The 26,802-nt window shown below is 39.9% G+C and overlaps 2 protein-coding genes across 2 annotated transcripts in view; one reads left to right on the top strand and one right to left on the bottom strand.

Annotated features, from left to right (window-relative positions):
• Window positions 1-7,084, bottom strand: FAM217A (family with sequence similarity 217 member A). The gene is given in 7 exon segments (XM_063098200.1): window positions 1-47; window positions 50-1,209; window positions 4,299-4,366; window positions 4,459-4,533; window positions 5,159-5,172; window positions 5,301-5,385; window positions 7,022-7,084. Coding segments are annotated over 7 exon segments (1,512 nt in total).
• Window positions 7,085-7,815: 731 nt separating this feature from the next.
• Window positions 7,816-26,802, top strand: part of LOC134378891 (testis expressed protein 56-like) — a 51,719-nt gene continuing 32,732 nt past the window's right edge. The window contains exons 1-2 of the mRNA XM_063098199.1: window positions 7,816-7,861; window positions 14,411-14,606. Of these exons, the coding sequence (XP_062954269.1) occupies window positions 14,417-14,606 (190 nt within the window). The 5' untranslated portion in view covers window positions 7,816-7,861; window positions 14,411-14,416. The remainder of the gene's footprint in view (window positions 7,862-14,410; window positions 14,607-26,802) is intronic.

The following is a 26,802-nucleotide window of genomic DNA, read 5'->3' as shown; positions in this document are numbered from 1 at the left end:
TTATTTTTGGTCAATGGGTAAACACTTATCAGCTATAAATGAAGGTGACAGTTTAGCTTCTGAATATAAAATGGTCTGTTCAGTACTATATTTTTTCGGTAAAGTTTCGTTTTGGTCCTTGGTGCCTTAATTTCTTCCCTCTGATTTTCAGGAAAAGACACAGGTACAGGTGAAACTGGTATTGGAGACCTTGGTGGCAGACATCTTGTTGAGACCATTTTAGCCAGTGATTGAGTTGTTTGGGCAGTAGTAGGCTTGGATGAGAGTTCTTGGCACGGATTTAAAATGGAACTTTTGGGATTCTTAAGGTCTTCATAAGTTGCAATCAATTGTTTTGTGGTTGATGAATTTTTTAGAGATGGTGGTCTAGAATTCCATTTATATTTGCCAGCATTGCTCCAATTCCATTTGGAAGCATTCTGTTCAAGCCTGCATGAACCAGAATTGTTTTTTCTTTTTTCTCGACTCTTATCTACACAAGATGTCTGAAGACTCAAAGCCTCAGAGAGTTTTGGCTGTCTCACTTTTGGTATGGCTTTGGAAGAAGAGGGTTGTTCAGTAACTGCTGGAGTACAGAAAGTAGTCTGTAGTCTTGGCTTCTCCTTTTGTATAGTCGCATGTTGTAATCTTTCCAGTTCCAGTAAACGAGTTATCAAGTGTTCAATAGAGCTTTCTGGAGGTTCCATTGTTGCTTTCCAGTTTTCAGATTTTGAGAGAGCTAATTTATGCAAGTCCAGAGTATTAAAAGGAGGAGGGAGAAAATCAGAATATGGATATACTTCATGTGGTTCCTCAGTGAAAGATTCTTCAGAGTTTTCTATTGTTTCTGGCTTTAAGTCCAGGTCCATCTTTCTGAAATAGCTGAGTAAAGTATCATTCGCCTTCTCATTTTCTGATAAATCACTTTCATCTGTTAAATTTTCTTCCACATTGCTGTTTCCATATTTCAAATTCCAATTTGGAGCAGATAAAGTTTCATCATTGTTGTTTTCTATAATTGAACATGAATTAATATGAAGCTCATTTCTATCCTTAAAAAAGTCTCCATCAGCGTAGGGCCAGCACAGACCTAATGGCATCGGCAGCCCAGGGTAAGAACTGACTTGCTTATCAACTGCAGCACTTGTTGATAAGTTGTTCAGAGTGAAGAGCTTTGTGGGATTATTGGTTACATGAATGCCAGTTTCCATTGGAGATTTTTTGAATTCCCTTTAAAAAATAATTTAGTTAATGAATGGTTTGTTGACTAGAATTAAAATTCTATTAAAATGATAAGTAACTTTATCGAAGACTGGTTAATGTTCAGTTCCTAACAGAAATATGTTAATTTCCAAATATGCTCTAATTATACAAAACTATATGTTTTTTAAAGTTATAGATTAAAATATTAACTGGGCATCCCTTTGTGCAGGCACAGATGATTAGATTATGATACCTAAAATGGCTAACTGTGGCTATAAATAACACTCACTTAAAAGTGCATAATTATATATATTTATCTATATTGTCCAGGCAATTTTGATGTCTGAAAATGAGGAAATCCAACTCAAACTGAAAATACAGTGAAATGTTTGTTTATTGACACGGAATTAGACAAAAGGAAACTTTTAAAGAATGTAGTTAGGTTACTTAATAAAGGCTTCTATGCTAGCCACTGTGGTTTGTAAAAATTATTCTAACAAAAAGGAAGCAAACAATGTCTATCTATAAAAAAAAAAAAAAAAAAAAACAGTCCCAGATAGAGTCCCTAGTAATTTTCATTAAAATAAAAAATTGCAGGGCTGGCCCCGTGGCTCACTCAGGAGAGTGTGGCACTGGTAGCGCCAAGGCCGTGGGTTCGGATCCTATATAGGGATGGCCGGTGCGCTCACTGGCTGAGCGCTGTGTGGACGACACCGTGCCGAGGGTTGTTGCTCCCCTTAACGTTCAGAATAAATAAATAAAAATTAAAAATTGCAAAAAGCCAGGCCATAGAACACTGAGTTTCTAGGAGTTTTTTTGTTTTTTTTTAAAGATAACTAGAAATACTGCCATTAAAAGACTGGATGCAAGGGCCGGCCCGTGGCTCACTCGGTAGAGTGCGGTGCTGATAACACCAAGGCCACGGGTTCGGATCCCTATATAGGGACGGCCGGTTGCTCACTGGGTGAGCGTGGTGCTGACAACACCAAGTCAAGGGTTAAGATCCCCTTACCAGTTATCTTTGAAAAAAAAAGATTGGATGCATTCTTGCTTCAAATGAATGAAAGTTGAGTTGACACAGAGTCTCAATATCATTTTGCTTCTTTTAAGGCCAGTTTACATCAAAGATAAAGTAACCTAGAAGGATTTTGAAAAATAGTTAAATTTCTACAGAAAATGATAAAAATTTATTCATTTAGCTAAATACTAGGCATACTGCCTTGCCTTTGAAAAACCACAGGAAAATCACTTTAAATCTACAATTGTTAACAGATACGAGCCCATGTATCATAGTAAAAAGAGCATGAAACCTGGAGGCGGAAGGCCTGGGTTTGACCCCTTTGCCACCAGTGAATGAGTACAATGGAAATGATAATAAATGCCTACCTCAGAGCTAGCTGGCCTGAGAAGCAAGACAAGTTATATGAATGTACGTTGCAAGACGTTAAACACTAAGTGAAAAGTTTCATTATTTTTATTCTCTTCACTTGTTTATGGTACACTGAGGAGAAAAATCTTTTTAAAAAAAATTATTTTTTTTAACATTTACTTGTACATATTTGTGGGGTACAGTTTGTAGTTTCAATACATGCATATGCTGCACAATGATTCACTTAGGGTAGGTGGCATAGTTTTATACTGTTAGTCCACCACTTCAAGGAGAAAAATCTTAATAAAATATTTCATTGGTACCAAATTTCCACCTCTGCAACGTTATTAAGCCGACCTAATATTAATAGTGAATACCTATCAAACACGTTCTGTTTAGTCCTCACAACAACCTCATGAGATAGGCACTTTTACCTTCTACATTTTACAGACAAGAAAACGGAGGTATAAAACAGTTAAGGTCACACATTTAGTAAGTAGTGGAGCTGGAATTTGAACCCAGGTGGTAGAATACCATGTCCGTGATCCTAACCTACATTGTACTGCCTCAATTTATGGTTGCTCCTCTGGTACTAAGATAAAATCCAGGGCCGGCCCGTGGCTCACTCGGGAGAGTGCGGTGCTGATGACACCAAGGCCCCAGGTTCGGATCCCATATACGGATGGCCGGTTCGCTCACTGGCTGAGCGTGGTGCTGACAACACCAAGTTAAGGGTTAAGATCCCCTTACCAGTCATCTTTAAAAAAAAAAAAAAAAAAAGATAAAATCCAATTCACTTAATTTGACCTCGTACCTTGAAATCCTTGTTTCCCGCTGAGTTCTTTCTCATAAAAAGATAGCCTCTCCTATCCCCATCAGCACCAGCATTTCCTTAGGACATGAGTCACCACAATTCCCTTTAGCACTTCTTAGTTTCCCGCTTGAATTAAAAATCATAAGGTGAGCTTCACTCGGGGCCCATGTAGGTGACTTTGACTGCTATCAAAGTGAACACTCTACTGTTGAAACTGGATAAAAGAGAGGCATGGAACTCAGGATCTCCATGAACTAAGACACTGAATATCAAAGTGACACAAAGCAGTGCTCAATAAGTGTTAATTTCCAAATACTAGTAACCTGCGTTTTTAAGAAGCATCCTAACTGGTTCTAATGCACAATGAAGTTTAAGAACCAAAAAATAAGAATTCAAACGAGGTAAGGTCCGAGAAGAGAGACCCTGGAGTGGCTATGAGCATGGACCAACCTACTTTTACATCCTAGTTCTACCATTCATTAATTGTGTGACTTTGGGCAAGTTACTTAACTTGTCACCATGCCTCACTGTCTTCATCTTTAACAGGGATGACAATAAGAGTACCTGCCTTAAAAGACTGGTGTGAGAATTTAATGAGTTAATACATATAAGGAGTTAAAATAGTGCCTGGCTCATGGAACAGTACTGTCCTATTAGAGGTCCTTTTCCTTTCAACGAGAAGTGCAAACTCTGTCCATCTAAACCTTCACTATAAGGGCACAGTAAACTCTTAACTCTACCCACGTAGTGATTATCTTGTGGTGTCTGCAGCCACTCCTTACTTTAAGGTGTATTTCTATAATTTCCCACTATTCACACACAATACTTTTTTCTTCTGGTTGTCTTTGGTCCTTGAATTTCAGGTAGTTAACTTGTCTGTATTTAAATTTATTTCAGTAATTTAGTGTTTTACAAAAATAAATATTCTCTCACCTGTTCTCTATCGTGCTTCCTTCATTAAGAGGGTAACTCCATAACTGAAATATCTCTTGTTTACTATTCTGATAATAGAAAAAGTCACGGATAATATTTTAGAAACTGCAATGAATTTTTTAAAAGTAATACTTTAGGAGTATGATGAATAAAATCTCACCTGTGTTCTTTTGTGGGCATGCTCTGACAAATTAAGTTCTAGCATCAGTTGCTCTACTGGAATTTCCAAATGGTTCTATAAAGCAGCAGAAAACTTTTAAACACCCGATATCTGTTTTCCCTGTTCTTGTTCTAAGAATATATAGCTCTCGTTCTAACCAAGGAATATATAGTAAAGTCCAATGATACTACCTTTATACATATGGAAATCATTTGCTTTTACTGATTCAGAAGCAATATAATCTATTATAAATACCAACTAAACAGTGTTAACTAATGAGCCTTGAATATCATTAAGACTGTCTTTGTTTTACAGTTAAGTGTTTTGTATTTTGATCAAAAAGGGCAAATGAAAAGATTAATTTTCTACTACTTCAAAACAAAATATTGACCATTTCATCTGTTTCAAGTCATCTTAAGGACTAAGACTACTTCCCTTTTGGCAAGACTAGAAAACACTATATTCACTACAATGTCAATTCCCATTTATAATATTGTTATCCTGGAAAAATCTTAATACAACAAAATATTAATTTAATGACCAGTTTGCATCCCTGTAAAACAGTAAAGGCTTTGATTTGTTGGAAGAACTCTACAGAAATGAAATTTAAAGTTTAACTTGGAGTAAGAAAATTTTAAACTACATATAATTTTAAAACAATATGTTTTGTGAATTATTTAAAACCAAACATTATCCTTACCTTGTTAATTTTGCCTGAAAGAATGTGTATGAAAAAAATAACAATTAATAGTTACATAAAACTGGTTATATTGAAAACAATCCCCCTTTAACATGAGTGATTATTCATTCCAGTATAAATATACACATCTAGAATTTCTTACCACCTGCTGCACTGTCCCTTTCAGGTGAGAGGATTTGATTTTCAGGAACAGGTACTTCCACATCCAAATTCCAGTGAGATAAGTTCTAAAACAACATATGTTCGGGAATAAACTTAACATTAAGAAAACTTAAAAAGCTCAAGTACATAATCTTACATGTTCTTTGGGTCAAGTATGACAAAAGGCACCTAGCTTCATGACCTCCTCTCCCTCTTACAAGAATATTATCAGCATCTTCGAGAAGCATGCAATTTTCTCTTATTAAACCATTATCAGCTTGATAATACCTATGTTCAAGGAAATGGAAAGGCTTTTACAATAATTTATGGTTTCACTCTCATTTTGTTAAACGTAATGACACACAGGTTTTTAAAATTGATTTTAAAAATATAATAAAATGTCCTGTTCAGTGTCTCCCTGGTACACAATGGCACATTTATCAAATTTTCTGTATCTGAGCACCAGATCTGAAAGCCTACAAAACCTTTCTAACAACCAAAGAAAATCTCTAGTCCTCATGTTCTATTCAACACTAACCAGCATACTACTCATTCTGGATTCCAGATGTTGAGAAACACTCAGGAAATATTCAAAAGAAAGCCAAAAAATGATGACAAGGGAAAGGTACTAATATCTACTGAGCATTTATGTTCCAGACATTGTGCAGAATGCTATGGGGAAAAATGTGGGGGGTGTGTAGGGGAGAATTACAATAATTCATCCTGCAAAGTGAGGAGGTGATAAGTTTATAGGAAAGTAATTTTTTAGGAATGAACTCAGTTTTTTTCTATCTCAAATGAGAAAAACTCTTGTACATTAAACTTTAACCAAATGAAGTTTAGATATTATTAGGTATCATATCCACACTAAGGATAGTACTTAGGTACAGGGAGAAACAAGCTTCAGTACAGCATAGGGATTTAATTTATCCACAAAGAGGTGTCTCCTGATAGAAAAGATAGTTGGAAGGGAGGCTGCAGATTACCTTTCTCTGGAGGTTTTCGAAAAATAAAATGAATAAAATTAATTCTCTGCTCTCTGGGATAATACGTATGACGTCTACTCCCTACATGAGACTCACCTGGGGAACTTCTTTAAAAAATTGTTGCAAAAAAATACTACAGATTCTGATTCAGTAGGATAAAACTGAGGCCCAGTTATTCTTTCAGCTATGTGATCCTGGTACACTAATGAACAAAATGTACATGTGAGAGAAATATCCCTAAAATGGTAAAGGGAAGTTGATGAAGACTGTGCTATTGAGGTCATACAATAAAATAAACATAACCACATTTGTCTAATGGTAAGGAAGGCTAGTCCACTAAACACCAAGTCAGATAGTTTGCAAATTTCTTAAGGGTTGGGACTTGGTTATACTTTTTGATATCCCACCTACCTAACCAATATTTTTCACAAAGTATGTGTGTGAGAAAATAAAAGTGAGCACTGCTTGACTGATAACAAGGTAGCATCTTGAATAAAACCCAATTCTGATTAGAAATATTTTGAGATTTGGAGAGAAGCTGGCTAACATTCCCATCGTTCAAAGCCATAAAAATTCTCCATTTGATATTCCAAATGTGCCAAGAGGAAAAGTCAGTACAGAGTGCTCACAAAAGCAAAAGCAGCAAGGGTATCTCAGCAGTAAGACGCAATGGGAACTACGTCTTAGCAATGGGAGCTGCTGCCCAAAAGTTCAAGTTAAACAGCATCTGCCATACCTCACAAGAGATGTCCGACACACGTGGGGTGGTGCCACAGTTCTCACCATTTCTTCTCCCCATTTTGTTGTAGCTGCTCCTCTGTTTCCTTAAAACCCTACACAGTTGTGGGACAGGCACATTTATAGGTAAGATTCAGCTTTTACGTAAAAGAAAGCATGAGCTTTGGCTTTCTATCTAAAGGAGGTGAAGAAAATACTTAGAAAGCGTAAGAGAGGGACTCTCGGGGCAGGGTTGAGGTAACAATACGAAATCAAACAGAAACAAGGGGCAAGCCAGACCCAACACGGGCGCTGGCAAAAGCAAACTGGAAGATCTGACTGACAGAAGATCAGGAAACCAAGTTCAGGGGTGAGAAAGGAGATATCAGATAAGAAGATGAAGTACGAATTGGAAAATATATGGTGAATTATCTGGCACTTGTAACACAGGGCCATTAAGTTTGCTTTTAGTCACTCAAAACAAGTGCTCCATTCAAAAGCAGGGCTGACCTTACATGTAGACAAAGCAAGCACCCCATGCACGTTTCAGACACTAGAAGGCCCACGGGCCAAACGTCTTCCACACAAACTATCACAGTGTCTAAAACACCCGCTACCGTTTAAAGTAAAAGGGATTGGAAAGCCACTGTATAGATAACAAAGGAATTAGGTGGGATTGAGGGATGGCTCTCTGGGAGGAATCACAAATTAAAGCCGCCGCAGTAACCAGTGTGTTTGCCAGTCGTTTACAATTCGTCGTCTCCTGGAAGGAGAGGTGTGTCCTCAAAAACTAGGAGACACGGTTCCGGTCGGTTTCGAACCGACCCGTCCTGATCCACCTGCTGTGTGTGTGAAGAAGGTAGGAACCGGGAGGTCGCGGGTTGGGTGGCCCTGCCGGGGGCCACCCAGGTGTGTGCCATGGAGGGGGGCACCAGGCGCCTGGGCCCGGGGGGCCCAAAACCACTGTGACTGCGGGCCCAGGGCAAGGAGCTCCGGGGCGGGAGAGCGGGGAGGCGCCCGGGAGAGACTGGCCGCGTTTCCCTCCGCGCTGCGGCCGGCCTCGGTGGCGGGCCCCGGGGCCCGGGCCTCTTACCTCACGTTGCCGTCGGCCCGCGTGTCCTCGCCGGCGTACCGGGCGGGCGGCGTGGAGGACGCCCCCTCCGGCTCGGCCGTCCTGCAGCGGGAGGACAGGGCGGGCGGCGGGCCGGGGACCCAGGCCGCGCCCGGGGAGGCCCGCCGAGGCCGGGGCAGCGCTCCGCGGGCTGCCCACTCGCCGCGTCGCCCGGCCACCAGCCTCGAGCGGGGCGCCACCACGTTCACCGGGATTCGGGGGCCGTGGGGCGGGCGGCGGCCCCGGCTCGGAGCCTCGCGGGGCTCACCCGGCCGCCAGCCCCGCGGGACGCACGACGCCGCCGGCAGAGGGCGCCGGGCCCCTCAGGGGCGGCCCAGCCCGCTCGGCCGTGCCCGGGTCCAGCGGGTCACGGCTGCGGCGTCCCCACCGGCCCCCGGCAGGAGCCCCGCTCGGCGGCCTCCGCTCCGTCCCGGTTCTAATAAAGCCGGGGCCTCTGCCCCAGACTTCCCTAGACCAAGCTAGACATACGCGCAGGCATGCATGTGTGTCAGTGACAGCTCTGCTTACACATGTGACGTATTAACTAATAAGGAGGGAGGAAGAGAGGTGTCCTAGGAGAGCAAGGCCACCCCTGGCCAGTCATCGGTCTTAGTACGGGAAGCACAAAAGTCAAACTTTTCTGTCTAGGACACATTTAGTTCGGGGGGGCTCCATTTTGTACCCCCAAATGTGTATCTCTTAGTGCAGTTTCATGAAGTAAGTGTGTGTGGGGGGGGATATCTTCCCTCTCCCATAACGGTTGGACATAGAGAAAACTTTAAAATAAGACTATTATGTAGGTAAATTAATACCAAAAAATGTCAATTATATTATTTATAATAAAGAATGGACATTTGAAGAAGAAACGTTTGAAATTATTTGCTGATGGTACTAGAGTGTTTATCATGTTCTGTTGATTGAACACCCTGATCTAGATTCAAACCCCCAAATGTTTCAATAAGCATCTACATACCCTGGTTCTTAACACCTGGGGGGCTGGGATGCCTTGCCCCTTTGAGAATCTTTCCAGAAAAAATGCACATGTATACCAAACGTGGAACACAATTTCAAGGGCTTCTCAGATCTTTGATGCGTCACCTGCACCCCCATCGCACAGCTGGGGGGCTGCTCCTCCGCTCTGTCTCCTTCCTCTGCATTTCCATTTTCTCCTGGGAAAAGCCTTCCCTTTAAAGAAGCCCTTCCCACCCACTCACTCTTTCATAACACTCTGTTTTTATTTATTTCTTTGTCTTCCTCAAAATCTTGTTTGTTAATCCTGTTTGTTTCCTTCGTTTGTCTGTCTCTACCCAGTAGAGACGGTGGTGGCCTTGCCCGTCTAGTTCACTACTGTTTCCTGTCACTTTAAAACGGTGCTGGGCACAGAGTAAGAACAAAGTAGGTGAATGGATAAGATCTGTGCAGCCTCATTCCCTGAGACCTCCTTGAAGGTCTCCCTTCTAGGCCCTCTCCTCCTCCAGGCTATTTTCCATATTCTTGCTCAAAATACAGACCTGCTCAAATGCCCTCCTAATGCCTAAAGGATAAAATTCGAATTCTGCAGCCCGCCTTTAAGTGTCTGCTCATCACCTTACCAGTGCCTACTACATGTCAAGCAGGTCAGACATTTTACAACTTTCCTGAACGCTCTCCTCAGGGACATATATATAAGTTTTACTTTTCTTATAATAATAATAATGCCTTCTTTAAGCTCACCTATTTTTTTTTACCTCTGCGTAGTTAAAATCTAGTCATAATCTCACAAGTCATCTTTCCTGAATAAATTGCTACCTCCTTCAAGATCCCTGTTTCAGCTTATATAATAATGATTTATTTATAATTCCTTACTCACCATTACATTATAATTATTCATTTGCAATATCTCAATCACTATCTTTTCAACACCTTAAAGGTGAGACGTGCCCTTATTCTATCTAGCCGAGTGCCTGGCATATAGTTGGTACTCAATAAGTGTTTGAATTAATCTAATTACTGCAATAATATTTGCTAGAATGTATGATGTGGTTACTATGTGCCAGGCATGTTGCTGAACATTTTATATGGATTAACCAATTTAATACTCCTAACAATCCAATGAAGTAGGTACTGCTAGTTATTCCTATTTTATAAATGAGTAACCTGGGCCTTGAACATATTAAGTAACTTTTTCCAACTTACAATCTGAAAAATAGTAAATTGGGGTAAGCATTGGGGTCCATGTATTCCCAGCTAACCTTTCTACAAATATATCTAGCTGGGAAACTTTCCTCTCTCTGGAGACAGAAATTATATGAGTGTGTGGGGGTTGTGTGTGTGCGCACATGCATGAGAAATTCATGTATCTGGTTTACACATCTCCCATCTTCCTTCTTTTATGTCTCTGCATCTCTTTTTCCTTTTTATCAGAACTGGAACTGATTCCTGATCCCTTAGACTCCCTCTGGGATTTGTCATCATAAAAACATCTTCTAAGATTCTTTTTGTCTTTGATATAACATATTCTTAAAAACCTTCCTTCCCTGTTATCATCCATACTCAACTGTTCTTCCTTTCTCTGGAAACTTTTGAACGCTTTGACATCAGCCCCAAAATCTAGGCTGCCCCTCCCCTCATCACTAGATGTGAAAGGTTGTGGTGGCGTGAAATACAAGAGAAACCATGAGGGGATGTTTCCCTCCCCACACCCGAGGGTCTGGTTTGGCTCTTGGCATGCCAAGAGAGTTGGACAGTGGGCCATTTTCCATAGTAGCTCAGGTCCAGCTTTAACCTCAATCCTTGGTCCAAAAGAATGCACCTTCCTTCCAGACCATCCCAAAGTCATGCCCAGGATTCAGTGTTTAGTGGTCATCTCAAGCTTGTCTTACTTTTAATCTGCACCTCTTCAGCTAATCCAGAGTGAAACCATTTTTCATAAAGTAAAAAGTAGATGTGCTCTATCTCATGGCATTTAGCAAGCTCTTACATTAACTGCAACAGAGGTGGTCTAAATCGGAGGAAAAAAAGAAAAGCTTTGGGCCAGTCACTCAGCAGGTCCAGTAAGCAAGCTTCGCTCCCCACCTCAGTTTCTCCTCCTGTGAGAGGTGAGAGTATTGACCACCAGGTAATTCTTCTGGAAGCATTTTGACGTACATTCTTTTTCATCATCCAGGGTTATGCAAAGAAATGTCAGTAACAACATTTCTTAGTTACTAATTATTCTATGGGAGAAAGGCTTCTGTTTCAGTCTACCTCAGTCAGTACCTTTCACTTTTCAGTATTATTCATGCCTTTGCCCCCTCTTCCCTTTATTTTTCCCTTTGGTATTGCCAAGATCACAGCTGGTCACGTACTGTAGCAGAATCTTGTTTAGTGCAGTTATGTAAACATTTTCAGAAAGTCAGAACAATATTTTCTAATTAATGATATGCATTTTTGTTCTCAAATGAGATGCTAAATCAATATGGGCAATTCGTATTTAGCACATGGCTTAGCTAACTAGTCTCTTTTACTTACGTATTTTTTTCCTTTTCCAGCAACTACTTTATCTTTTGAAGTGGCCAGCTATTTTTATCCCAATTTAGGATTTCATTTCTGTGAACATTCATCTTAAATATCCTAACTTTCTTGTGTTTGTATAATTCCTTTTAAAAAAAAATATAGGAAAATATTTCTACTTTGGAGTTTTGTTTTAAAACTTAATCTTTAACACTTTGCTCCCTTATCTCTTATTTGGGAGGCCACCATTTTGTTGCAAAAATAAGAAATCTTTAAAATCTATTTATTCCTAGAATAAATGTGATGGTGACATATATGAATATATTTCCAAAAGGAATAAGAAAAACACATACGTCGGTAAATACTAGATCTGCCTCTCTCACAGCTAGTGCTTTTCTCCATCATATACTTCCTGCTTTATTTTGATTTTCCTGCAATACTTGATTTTAGCAGTTTGAAATGCCTATTCTCTGTAGCTGAGTTTTCCTAACCTTCTATCACAAACTCACTTTAAATTGTTGTTGAACTTTCAGCATCAGAACTTACTTTCTGGAGCTAGGAAAGGTGCAGCTTGGATCCTCTTTCTGGTAGTCGGGATCCTTCCACCTCATTTGCTGTGAACGGATCACTCTCTTTAGAACGCTTTCTTTAAGAAACTTGGAGATGGTCTTCTCTCTTTGAACATTACTGAACACTTTGCCTTCTGGAAGCCAGCTGATCTTGTCCCATCCACCATGGCAGCACGGAAGGGGAAGGTGTTCGGGAGACACAACAGCCCTCTTTGGAACAAAAAAAGAAATTGCTGTTTACCTAAAAGTCATGAATAGAAGATCAGCCTAATTAGAAAAACAGCCCAGAGTCCTGCAGCTGCTACACTGCGTCATCAATTTTGTTAATAACACAGCACTGGTACCTAAGCAGGCTGCTGCTGGCCATAGCAACTCATCCTCAGTAAGAAAAGGAACGCTGGCTTAGAATTCTTTCTAATATTTTCTTGGGAGAAAATAATTGTGTATTAAAAGCACAGTTTCAAAAAGGTAAATATATTGGTCATTGAAGAATAGAACTGGAAATAAGAAGAATACAAAACAAGATACAAAATGGAAGCCTTTGTTCCATGAAAGAGCATCGGTACCACAGGCTGAGACCCGGTGGGCTGGGGTCAGATCACACAGCAGAACATTTGCCAGCCTTCAGCCATGAGTTTCAACCCCATCCTAGACAGCATCCCTCCCACCACACCATGTAAGAGAAGGTGAATGAGATTGATTCTTGGAAGAAGCCTTACTCATTGGGGAAAATATATATATATATTCATTTGATAGTTTATTTTTAAATAAAATGTAGTAATTGTGACCTACTTCTCGTTTCAAACAAGATAGCTATAAACTTTCCATCAGTTGTTATTTAGAATAGCGATTAAGAACGTATGCGTCAATTTACATGGAGTGTAAAGAATCACGTTTTAATAGATCATTTCCTTAGCATGTTGAATAGCTTAAAATATGGTTTGTTCTTTCCTATTTATGTAAATCATCATTTAGAGAAATGCCCTCAAGTTTGCTCGGAAGAAGCCAGGGGATATGTCTTCCAGCTGCCGGAATATTTTACTCCCTTCTCCCTTACCCCCACCCATTCCCTTCTCTCTCCAAAAAACACCCATAAAATTATGGGAATCACTTTTTTTATTCAAGTGGTTCTTACTAGTTCTGTAACATATTTTAAATATGTTTGTGTTTGAAGTACACGTTTTTTGTTTATTTTTGGAAGTTTTACTTTTTAAGTTTGCAAGTTGAAAGTTAAGTACAGTTTTATATCTCCTGCTCTGGACACTAATGCATCATATGGTATAACCATGATGTTTTTACAGTCTTGGCCAGGGGTTTTTAAATTTGGTAAAAGGCTGGCCAACACTACCCGCTTCTGCCACAGCATGCTTGGCCCACGTGCCTTCCCCTGTTTCTCACCGTTCTGCGGTGTGTTTCCCCAGCTAGTTCAGAAAGAGTCGAGTAATTACAGGGAAGCTGGCTCCACGGGTGAGGCAAGCTGAAATTAAGGAGTAGCTATAACAAACCCTATTCTATGCATTTTTGTCCCAAATCCGGGAGAAGTTCTTGGCAGCTTCCATCTTGCTCAGGGCTGTGCTGTCAAGTTTGGTGGTTGGAGGTTACTGAGTATGTCTATCGTCCTCTGCTCTTTGGTCTACAGTGCAGAAGAGCTTCTTACCAGTAAAGCTGGAAAAGAGCCTTTTTTGCTTGCTTACTTTGCTTCCTCAGTATTAGTTTGGATAAGAGAATGAGAAGCAGTTTGGCTTCCTACCTGTGCTAATCTGGACATTTCGTCAGTTTTAGATGCTGAAGCTCTTTCCTCAGTTCTGCCGAGGGCGGTGCTGATGTGACTACTCCCTCTCAGGGCCTCGTAGGTCTGCGGAGCCTTAGTTATATGCAGACAGGGTGCAAGCCCTCCTCTAAGTGCCAGCTGAGAAAATGACACTGGGTGTGTGCACCCCGTTTAAACTTTCCCCTGTATAAAAGTCTCTTTTTTCCTTAGGAATTATCCAGGTCCAGACAGGAAACTGGAGTTTCCCTGAAAGACTTGGCAGGATATTTTTGATGGGCTGTTTTCCTTTCTTTGAGGATGTAGGATGAGCACTCAGAGGTTCCAAACCAGTGTCTGGGCCATTGTGACTCTCGGAATGCCTAAGCAGTCAGGGACCAGAAGGCAGCCCCAGGACGTCTCCTGGTGATGCAGGGAAGTTCGGAGGAAGAGCCATGGAAAGACCCTCCATCCTCACATCCTCCACTTCTCCCTCCTGTAACTCCACAGCTCGCCATGAAGTCAGCCCTCAGTTCCAGTGCAGTGAAACTTCCACCGCTTGACAAATGTCAGAAGCGGAAAAACTACGCCCACCCTGAAGTTCTGTGCCACACCTTTGAGACGCTCTCTAACCTTCACCAGCTGCTTCCAACTCAGCTGACGGAGGTACTTTACTCCTACAAGAGTGAAGAGGACAAAAAAAAAGGTGTGTGGGTAGAGGGTGGTGTGAACTCGTCAGTAAGCATGCATTTATCTTGGTGCAAACTGCCTCTTTAAACCGCGAGTAGGAACTTACCCTTTACATTGCAGGTGTGATGGGTTCCTGAGACCCATGCCCCGTCTGTGGGCTGCAGCCCCACACTCTCAGAGCTTGCTGTGGGATTTACCTGCACCCTGACCCCACTGTCGCTCTTCATGTTCCTTTTGTTTAAAGCATCTTTTATGAGGCAAGAGAGGTCTGTCACTCTTCTTTAGGCGAAGCTTACCTGTGGGAAGATGGAAAGGGGACTGAGTGGGGAATTCTCTTAAATTTACAATTTGAACTTTAGATTTGATGTTAAGATGAGTGAGAGGATTTCCAAGTTGAAGGTCAGCTTTTGAACATTATTCTTTGCTCTATTCCCTACTACTCCTTCCTCCTACTGCCACAAGTGTCACCCCAGAAAGGAGCTGGATATGTCCCCGAAGATCGCAAGACAGGGCGATTGATGACTGCACTGATTTGCAGAACTGGGGAGCCTACCTTTTGAATTGTTTGGGCCTAAGTAAAGGACAAACGTAGATGTCAGCCCCCTGTGCTCATGAAGTTACAAAGCAAATTAGTGGCTGCCACAGTGATTAAGACACAATACTGGGAAGGAAGGAGGGTGTTGGTGTAATGATTTTAGACCATTACGGTAAATTTAGCCATTGGTACTCTGATTAATCAATCCCTAACCCCTGAATCCAGAGAATCATGAGTTGATCCCAATATCCGGTTTACATTATGGATTACATAAAAAATACTTATAAATCATCTGCAAGAATATAAGCAACCTAATAGAATAGATAAATGTATGGACAGGCAATTCACAAGATGAACTGCAAATCATCAATAAGCATGAAAGATGAGGGCCGGCCTGTGGCTCACTTGGGAGAGTGTGGTGCTGATAACTCCAAGGCCACAGGTTTGGATACCGTATAGGGTGGCCGGTTAGCTCACTTGGGAGAGTGTGGTGCTGACAACACCAAGTCAAGGGTTAAGATCCCCTTACCAGTCATCTTTAAAAAAAAAAATAAGCATGAAAGATGTTTAAACATTCCCATCATCAAGGAAGTAAAACAAAAATCAGGGAGATATTTTTAGGCCATCATACTGGTCAAATTTTAAAAGATCAATAATGTTGAACATGTTGGGAAATTAACACCTTCACATACTATTGATGACATTTTAGTTGATTCAGGCTTTTTTGAAGGATAAATTCAAAAGACTTTGTCAAAATTTCTTTCTTTTTTTTTTTTTTAAAGACGACCGGTAAGGGGATCTTAACCCTTGACTTGGTGTTGTCAGCACCACGCTCACCCAGTGAGCGAACCGGCCATCCTGGGATCCGAACCCGTGGCCTTGGTGTTATCAGCACTGCACTCTCCCGAGTGAGCCACAGGCCGGCCCTGTCAAAATTTCAAATGTGTGTTTCTGCCTGATTGACACTGAACTTGGTGGAGTGTAAGCAGAAAGTAGTTTTTGTGTTTCTCATAACTCCTTCTTTTGGCCCATTTTGTTGACCTGTTGTTCCTCGTCCTTGCTGAAATTACAGGCAGATTTCATAGCTTTCTTGGTCATGGTTAGATGATAAGAAAAAGTCCAGTATAATATCTAAATTCTAAATCGCATCCAGTTTCCAATCTCTCTGCTTCCCAGTGCTCCAGCCTGATTTAGACTCAGAAGCCAGGGGAAGCATAGCAGTGTGGAGGGTTTCTTTTCTCTTTCTTGCTCCAACTCCTCCCTCACTGGCTTCTGTTAGGTTGACAAGGATAGGGGAGGGAGGGAGGGGAATGAGGAGCTGAAAAGCTTTTCTTAACTGGTAAAATACCATACTGTTGTCTGGCATTTTTGCCCTCTAGGAGTGGCAGCTGTTTCAAGATGACCTTTTCTCTCCTGGACATTTGTGTGGATTCTTTGGCTATTTCCCATTGCTGGGGGTCTCTTATTTGCATAGCCTTCTGCAGACACTTCCCTTCTTCTATCCCCACTTGTCTTAGTCCATAAAGGCTGTTATAACAAAATACCATAGACCAGGTGGCTTATAAACAACAGAAATGTATTTCTCATACTTCTGGAGGCTGGGAAGTCCAAACTCAAGGCAGATTTGGTGTCTGGTAAGGACTTTCTGGCTCATACATGGCATCTTCTTGCTCTGTCCTCCCATGGTAGAAGGGGCAAGGTGTCTCTCTGGGGCCACTTTTATAAGGGCACTAATCCCATTCATGAGGGCTCCATGCTCAGGACCTAATCACCTCCCAAAGGCCCCACCTCCAAATACCATCACCTTGAGGGTTAGGATTTCAACATGCAGATGTTGGGGGACACAGACATTCAGACCACAGCACCACTTCTTCTCCAGCTTCTGTATCATGCACTTTTATCCTATTTCAACTGAGATTGCCTCACCTTTTGATGAAGCCCTCTTGAGATCTTATTCAAGATTACTGAAAACCAACTACTTTCCAGGGGGTTTACATTTATCTCTTCAAAAAAAAAAAAAAAAAAACTTTAGACAAATTAAAGTTTAGTTGAGCAAAAAACAATTTGTGAATCGTGAATCAGGCAGCCCCCAGAATCAGAACAAGTTCAGAGCAGCTCTGGGGCTGCCACGTGGTTAGCTAAGATTTATAGACAGAAAAAGGAAAGTGAAGTACAGAAAATGGAAGCGAAGTAGAGAAACAGCTGGATTGGTTACAGCTTGGTGTTTGCCTTATTTGAACACAGTTGGAACAGTTGGCTGCCTGGGATTGTTATGAGTAGGTTACAGTCTGTTTGCACATCAAGTTAAGTTACAAGAGTTGGTTACAGTCTTTTGCAAATCGAGTCAAGTCACAAGAGTAGGTTATAGTCTGTTTACACATCAAGTTAGGTTACAGTTCCCTGTGTCTGAAGAAACCTTTACATCAAACTTAACTTAACAAGTCCCCCCTTTTGGTCAACCTCTTAATTTTGAGAGATTGGCCAAAACTTTAGGCATTGACATCACTCTCTGTGACCACCATAAATGGACTTATTTGGCCTCAAATTCCACTGGGAAATAACAGAACAGTAGGTTTTATAAGGATGAAACAAGGAAACAATGACATAAAAAACTGATAGGTCAACATTACGTTACTTCAGATTACTTTTTTGTAAGGGTTAGAGCAGAAGGGTCTCCCTTAATGTGCGAGAATCTCCTGTTTTTAGGAGAAAAAGGGCTGTTCTGAGATCTGTCTGCTTCTTAAAGTTTCATTCTGGTTAAGTGGCACTTAACATGAGTGACTCCATTTGGGCTTGGTCTGATCTGTTGGGGATTAGTGCAGGAGCTCAGTCCAAAACAATGGCCTCCCATGATTCTGTTGAATAATTCTCACCTATGTGAGAGCCAGACCAAAATTTAGGGCATCAGTGCTACTCTCAGTTACGATCACTTTGGGTTTCCAATCTCAACACATCATTTACAGGTTACAGTGTCCTCATTATAATGCTTTTCTTTGACTTTTTGTCATTCCAGTTGAAGACAGACCATTTGACACTCTACAAATAGCTGCATGCAAACATGTAAAATTTTGAGAAAATACAGTTCACCAGAGAGTCTACTATTTTGACTATCAGGAGGATAATACAAACAGTTTGGAGTATGCTCCTTAGCCAGGGCCCCCATGAACCAAGCAAACCAAAATCAAATAGATTAAAGAATGAGCCAGATGGAGAGTCTACCCATTTTAACCAAGCAGGCTGTTAATCTCCTGCAACTGAGTCTCTGTAATACCCAATATATCCACCCATGTGCAACAAGAAGTGTCAGCAGCTGCAGTGATTCTTCCCCATTCATCCAGTAAGTAATCTAGAGCAATTCCATTATCCAGCACAGCTTCAGCAAGAGAATGTAAAGAAGTCTGTTGTGCAACCATAGCCTTTGCAGTAGAATCTGCTGTAGAGCCTATTGTGAGGTATAATTTTTTAATCATTGCATCATTTATATTTACTTCAAGCCATGAAAGAAAAAAAAAAAACCTAACCTAATAAATGATGCCCATCCAGAAGGGTTAATGCCTTCTTGCTATGTTCTCTTTAACCTATGATGTGGGTTAAGAGGAACCAATGTTCGGTCTCTGACTGATTATGGAGCAACAAAGATACCATTAAAATTTCTAGCCCACACTGGCCCTTCATCATTTATTCATCAGGTATAAAGTTGCCCATTATAAAGCTGGCTGCAAAATCCTCTACAAATAAGAGTATACCCCCACAGGTGCACACAAGGCAACTTTTTTAGTTCTATTGTTCATAAATACATTGCTTGGAAAGGCAAAATTAACAGTTTGAAGCAAAGGGTCTGAGGCAAAGTTATTACTGATTAAAAGAGCGCTATAGTACCCTGGCACATAAATCACTTTGTAAAAAATTCCATTAGGGCTTTTGGTACTAACCTGTCTTGTGATATACTTGTTGGTCCTGGTTCTTGTATCCCATTATGGAGTTAAGTTAAAACGGAGCTCATAAATCTTACCACTAGTACAATTTGAACAATAGTCATATTGGGGATTTGCCAAAGTTACCCATTGGATAAACCAGTGAATCCCCTATGTCATGCAAAGATCTGGGTTTGGCATGACAGATTCAACACTCCATCAACTTACCCACAGAAGCTACTGATTGTGCAATTCTAATTATAGCTTTATCTTGTCAAGCAAAAGAGGTAGGCATAAGTGAGGAAAAATAAAAAGAATAAGAGTTTGACAATGGCAGAGAAGTCTTGATCTGGGAAAGCTGTCCACATCGAGGATGCCATTGGCTTTTGGGGAGAAACTTTCCTGTTTAGCTTTACCTTAAGGTCTCCAATGGATGTACAGTTCCAAGAGTCTGGAGGAGCACTTGAGCTGTGAGATGTGAATCCAAGGTTGAAGGTCCCAAAGTTTTGCTGCAGTTTGGGTGGCAAGGGTAATCTTTCTCTGATCCTTTCCAGAAGATCCAATCTCTAGGTTCTAGATTGTGATGGTTTTATTGTACTCAGTCAGTGGATCATAAAAAGCTTCTATCTGGTAAAAATGCGCTTTGGCATAATGCATTAAAGCCTTACAACATTTAGTCATACCAGGGTTTAGGAGAGCAGGAGATACATGAGGTTCTATTATTAGAGGCATAAACTTCCAGTAACTGTTTCATAAGGGGTCAACTTATGTTTTCCCCTGGAAGTAGACCTGATTGTCTTCAATCTGCAATAAATTTGACCAAGGCAATCCAGTCGATTCAGGCTAACTTAGCATGAAAATCTGCTGAAGTATTTCCTTGGTATTTAATTCTTGTCCTGCTTGATGTGGGTTAGCAGTTTTATAAACCAGTCAGTTTCTTCACTAGAGTTCTGGAAATTCTCACCTAGAGCAATGGTGTGATCTAAGGTTATCAGAAACCTGTACTTGTCAGATTCCTTTTTATCATTTCCATGAACCTCCTTGAAGACACGAGACTTTAGTATTACAACCATTTGTAAAGAGCTTTCAAAAGAAGCATCAGAATTAGTCAATTAACCGTGGACAACAAAATTTAAAATGATCATGGTTAAAGATGCAAGAAGTCTTTGACAAGAAAATTTGATCATTTCTTTGACCTATAATAATTTAATGTAATACCCATAATTATGACTGATAACATACCAAAACATATCAAAACTTTAGGAATCTCCTACAATTTTGGACATATAATAATATTCATACAAAAAAAGGTTAAACATCATTTCTAATTTGACAATATTTCATGTATAACTTACACATCAAACAAGCCTGTTTATTATCTCTCTTTTGAATGCTTCATGGCCAAAGTTAGTTTGAAGTCAAAATTTTTAATTTTATTTTTGAAATTTGATTTTGGGAATCCCGTCAAATATGTCAAAGGATCAAACTAGGATCACAGGTTACTGTAAAATAATAGTCATTCATTTAGCCAAAATGATCATTAAGATTTTGAAAAGCAAAAACCTTTACGCTTTGATAGAAAGGAGACTCAGTTTCCAAATAATCAAAAGACCAAATAAAAACTACATGAGGCTATAAAACCAATTCTAGTTTTGTATAAGTGTACTTTTGATATTAGTGCTCAATCTTTAGAAAAACTTATAACTAATTCTCTTCTAACGTTAGCCAGCTTGATCACATATACAATTTTTTTCAAAAGATTTATCTTCCACAGATCTTCTCCAACCTATCCTCTTTCTCATTTTAGAACAATCAATTATTTTACTTTAGGATCAAAATTACCCCCCTTTTTTTTCTTAACTAAAACACATATTTTTACTTTCCTCGCATAAGGAGTGGTTTTAATTACCATGTATTAATTATAACAATTTTTAACTGTAGTAACCTTAATTTCTAGTGAAAACCTAGGAAGTAATTAATTTTGAACTACTTTATATAGCATTTTGAAGATAAGAATCATTTTATAATTTTTAGAAACATGTTTCCTCATAACATAATTTTTTCATGTTTATTAACAGACCCAAATATATTTAGCTTCTCTATACTGTATAAAAACAAGATATTGAAGTATATATGTATGTACACACACACACACACACACACACACACACACACACACCCTAAACCTATGTTTAGTGCTGGGGGTGAAATATGTCTCCCAAAAGTGTATGTGTTGGAAACTGGATCCCCATTGTAACAATGTTAAGAGAGTGGGAAGTCCTATTATGGTAATAGAAAGATGGGGCCTTTGAAAGATGATTAGATTGTGAGGACTGTGCCCTAGAACTGATTGATCCATTCATAGAGTAATGGGTTGATGGTTTAATTGGATGGTCATGGGTGTGGTTCTGATGGCTTTATAAGGAAAGTGAGTGAGTTTAGTTCTCTTGCTCACCCCTTTCTCACCATGCAACATCCTTCATCTCTGTGGAGAGTCACCACCAGATGTGTCACCTGGACATAGGACTTCCCAGCCTCCAAAACTATAAGAAATAAATTATATTTCTTTATATATTACCTAATTTCAGGTATTCTGCTATAAGCAACATAAACGAACTAACATATTCAGCAATCAATGTTTCAGTATTTTAATCTACTTACAAATAACTCAGATATTTAATGAGTATTTGTTCTTTAATTTAACATAACTTCAAGACTTTGATGTTGCTTTGCCTCCCACGGATTTGTCACCCCTTTTCCCCTGGGTGATGGAGCCTCTAAAGATTACTCAAAGCCCATCTCTTCTGAGCAATGAGAAGCCCCAAAAAGGGGTTAATCTCCTGGAACCTTCAAGAGCAAGGCATTACTTCCATTTGGGAAATTAACCATGAATTGGTGTACTCTTCCCGCACTTATTCTCCAGACCAGGAAGTTTCAAGAAGAGAACATAGGTGGGGTTTTTGCTAAGTATAGTTTAACAAGTTTAACAATAGAAGCTGGGAATATTCACTAAGACAGGCAAGGTGACATTCCACAATGCAATTTTCAAGAAGTTAAGTTGATCCACCAACAAAAGCTTGACCTTAGCAAACATTCTCTTCTTATAGCAATTTCCCAGTATCTTTACATATCAATCATTAACCTGTCTGTCTTTGAGCCAGCAACCTTGCTGTGTTACAATTCTTTATCTTACAACAGAGACTATAGCCTGGGGAAAATTTCCTGTCCTTTTGCAAGGTCAATATTTGAAACTGCAAGGCTTTGGAAAACCAAGCCCTGTGAAATACATTTGCTTTATGCATGCTCCACTCTTCGAATTACTAAAAAAGAAATTCGAAACTATCACAAGTTCATCTATAAACTTTTATTCTGTTACAACAAAGGATTGAGTCAAGATATTTTCCCTTTTCTTAATTGACCTGATTATTAACCTATGTGATTGTTACCTAGTTTGCTCATTGTAACTTCTTTCTTCTGACTTTTTAAATTTCTTCAAACTGAGATAGAGTGGACTGGTTTGGGACCCTGTAATGTTGGGGGATCAGCAGGGGTCCCTCTGGTCCATCCAACCTTTGGTAGATTTAGTCTTTGTTCTAATCTCATCACTGTGTGCTTTACTTATGCCATTTTTAATAACCATCTAAATTTTTTTCTTACCCTAAATTTGCATTTCCAAAGGTCAGACAAGGTAGAAAATTTACATATCTAAAGCACAGAGCTGAGACTCAGGCCTAAATATCACGATTTGCCCAAACCAAGGAAGGACAGGTTGGCCAGGAAAAGCACCTTAAACAAAAGGCTTGTTATGTACATTTAAACCAATGCCTTTTCCATTGTAAGAGTTTCTGCTGATTCAATTCTTTCGTCCTGGTGAATGGAGGCAGACACACTTAAAAAGGTGATTTCCCTTATAGATGTAAATTTCTTTTTTTAAAACAAGTGTTTCAAAATAGCTAGCTAAATGCCAGAAAAGTCTATTTTGTAGACTGAATTAGTTCAATGGGTGGTCCTTTTAACTCAGCTTCTGCTTCTTAGCTAAAATTACTGAGTTCAGGTCAAAGCTTATTAACAAATAGGGCGAAGAAAACATTCTCTATGCCTGGAATCAGCATAGATATCTCTGAATAAGAAGCAAGCTTACTTTTCCTGAAGACCTACCTTTTATAAACACTTTATCCAGCTTTCTTTTTGCCTTTGGGGAGAGATAGCAACTGAGCAAGAAGGTTAGCAGATTTCATTTTTCTTTACCAAATACTCGTTTAAGCTTTTTTTCTGCCTATTGTAAAGTCTTTTGACAGAGGTGCTAAAAATTTTTAAATCTTTTTAGGAGCTTCTTCTTATCAATGGGTTTTCTGGATAAGCCTAATTTCGGAGCCATCATTTTTAACTGCACTGTTGTTCATTTGGAATGTTCCACCAGAATTTTAAATAATCTTTAATAAGATCTTAATATCTATGTATGCATATGCTACTTCTGGGGCCCACTGTTGCCAGTGTCCATGTCCTGCTGCTCTCTGCTCAGAAACAAAAGTCTCATCAATCCCAAATGCTGGTGTGAGGTAGGAAGTTTATTATCAGATGTCTGAGGAGACAGCCTAGAACTATCTCCCCAGTCCAGATTTTGTGGGGCTGGTTAAAGAGGAGCTGAGGGAACAGAATGTGGGGAATGAAAAGCAAGAGGGAGGGGGATGTGTAAGGAGCCAGGTGCAATCTCGCCATGACTCCTGGTTTCTGTTTCTGTCTTTGTTATCTCATAGTCCTGCTGGAGAGGTGGAATCAGCATAGCTCTATGGATGTCTTCCATAATTTCCCTTAGATAGTACATACAAGTCTGCAATTCCATGCTGACCAGAAAACAGCTTTACGTTCATGTAAACAATGTCATCTTGCCCCATAACCAAGGTTTAAAATAACGAATAACCATGGGAAAAGAGGGTACTCAGAGAAATGCATGTTAAGAAAAAAAACTGTGTCCTTTTAAAATCCTTTAGATCCGGTGTGGTTTTAGGTCCCAACACGACTTCAGTCCTGCTACCTTTGACAACAATAGTTATACATGTAAAGGTAGGTATAGCTGGAAGGTGGAGTACTCAGTTCTTCAAAAATTAAGGATCCCATTTTTATGTTAAATCTTGGCTTTGGCTCTGAGATGTCCTTGGTCAACTTAGCCAAAGATTTTTCTCAACCTAAGCATACAAGAAAAAGAGACAAAGAGGATAAAGCACAAATTCACTGCGAATTTCCCAAAGCCTGAGTTCATACCCCCTGCAGTAATTTCCATTTGCTATCTATCAGTTTCTGTCTGACCCAGCCAGACATCTGAGACCTCTAACTGGATCCAATACAGTTAATTATCAGATCCTATCTGATCCTGGACCCAGTCCAGTTTTTGTCACTACTTCCAAACCCAGTCCAAATCAAAAATGTGGTCAAGCTCAGACAGCTCAAAACACAAATCCGTGGAGCTTTCGAATCCAAGAGAGAACTTACGTACGATCCCCTGTTGCTGTGAGAGAGCAATGGATGCACTGAGTCCTGTAGGCTCCCTGCCTGTTCACTCAATGTTTCTGGGGGTTGCTGGGAGCTCTACTTCAGATCCCACTTCTGGCACCATCTGTTAAAAAAACAAACAACTTTTAGACAAAATTTAAGAAAAAATGATCAATTGTGCAAAAAATAATTTGTGAATTGGGTAGCCCCCAGAACCAGAACAGGGTCAGAGTGGCTCCAGGACTGCCACATGACTGGCTACAATTTATAGGCAGAGAAAGGAAAGTGATGTACAGGAAATGGAAGTGATGTACAGAAACAGCTAGATTGGTGACAGCTTGGTGTATGCCTTATTTGAACAAGGTTAGATCACAGTTGGCTGCCTGTGATTGTCTGACTCAACTTCTTGTTCCAAGAGTAGGTTAGAGTCTGTTTACGTATCAAGTTAGGTTCCACTCATGATGTCTGAAGAAACCCTTAGGCCATACAATTTAACAATGTGTACAAATGCAGCCCTGTTCTCCAGACTCTCACCCAATTGGTGAAAGTACAGCTGATTTCTAACACTGCCCTCTTTTCTCATGGCCACAGGCAGCTATGGTCCCAGCCATTCACCATTAAACGTTGTCAGGTGTTAGGGGTTGAATTGAGTACGCCCCAAAAGATAATATTGCAGTTCTAACCCCCACTACTCCAGAATGTGACCATATTTGGAAATAAGCTCTTTACAGGGTACAGATGTAATCAATTTCAGATGAGGTCATACTGGAGTAGGGAGGACTCTTAATCCAATACGGCTGGTGTCCATATAAGAACACAGAAACACATCTGGAGAGGATGATCATGTGACAACAGAGGCAGAGTTGGGGGAGTGATGCATCCGTAAACCAGGGAATACCAAGGATTGTTGGAAAACACCGGAAACTAGGAAGAGACAAGGAAAGATTCTCCCATACAGGTTTCAGAGGGAGCATGGCCTTGCTGACACTTTAATTTCTGACTCCCAACTTACAGAACTATGACAAATTTGTTGTTTTAGCTCACCTAGTTTGTGGTACTGTTACGACAGCCCTAGAAAAATAACATGCAAAGTGTTAGGGAACATAGTCCAATTCTTCAGGCCTTTCTCTTGGATCAGTTGAACAATTTGTCCCTCAGATGTATGAATTTTCAACTGAAGAATTTGTCCCTGGATATTTGTGCTAAACATAATAAAACCAAAAGTCAAAATCATATTAGTTAACAGAAAATTGTTCTGATGTATGCATAAAAGGAAATTGAAAGCATTATTTCCAAATGTTGGAAACTAAGGAAAGGCTGAATGTTGTTATACACAGCCCATTGAGGGATTCGTCCTCCAGGGACAAATTGTTCAATTGATCCATTCTCTTAAAGTACCTCTTAAAGCCAGAGGGGAGGGGAAAGGAAACGCTATAGTACACCGCACTAACACAACTCTGTGCCTAAAGAAATTCTCAAGTGCCTTAAAAATACTTAGCTTTTTCTTATGTAGATAGGTATGTTGCACATAGATGGGTATCTGGCACCTATTGAATTTTTCTCAGACTTTGGAACCTTAGGACAAAACTGAGACAACAGAAAAATTTATATTTTCACACCCTGTTACATATGCATGTCCTTCAAATTAGCAATTCCACTTCAAGTTATTATCATACAAAAATATTGCACCCGTGTACACAGATGCATGAACATGAATGTGCGTTGAAGCGCTGTTTATAATGATGAAAAATTGTGAACAGGCTAATGTCATTCAAAAGCAGAATGATTAAATGAATGGATATATCAAAACTGGAATACTATGAAAAAGAAGGTTGACATTAAAATATTCCCAGATATACTGTAGACTTTTAATAAATGAGCTACAAAAGAAAAAACACAATATGAATCCATTTATACTGAAAGAAAACTGTACATTTGTACATATAAATATGTATGTAGATACATAGAAAAGAGTCTGGGAAGGAGACTCAGCACATTCAGGACAACGGCTACCTCTGGAGGAAGTGTAGAGCTTGGAGAAGGAAGTTGAAGAAAAACTTTCCATTTTTACTATGTAGACTTCTCTGAGTTGTTAATTTTATTTATTCCAATGGAAATATTTTCACATATTATTTTTGTAATTAAAATGCAATTTTAAAATAGAAAATGCAGTGAGCGTTTACACGAGGTTGGAAGCCAGTTTTCAGAAGTGCGTGATGCAGCTGCAGTAAATAGCACTGGAGGGGTGCTATGGGTGAAATGTGTCCCCCAGA

Source organism: Cynocephalus volans, chromosome 5 (genome assembly GCF_027409185.1).
Source record: "Cynocephalus volans isolate mCynVol1 chromosome 5, mCynVol1.pri, whole genome shotgun sequence".
NCBI lineage: Eukaryota > Metazoa > Chordata > Mammalia > Dermoptera > Cynocephalidae > Cynocephalus > Cynocephalus volans.
The sequence above is the reverse complement of the archived record's forward strand: the minus strand, read 5'-3'. Positions and strand labels throughout refer to the sequence as shown.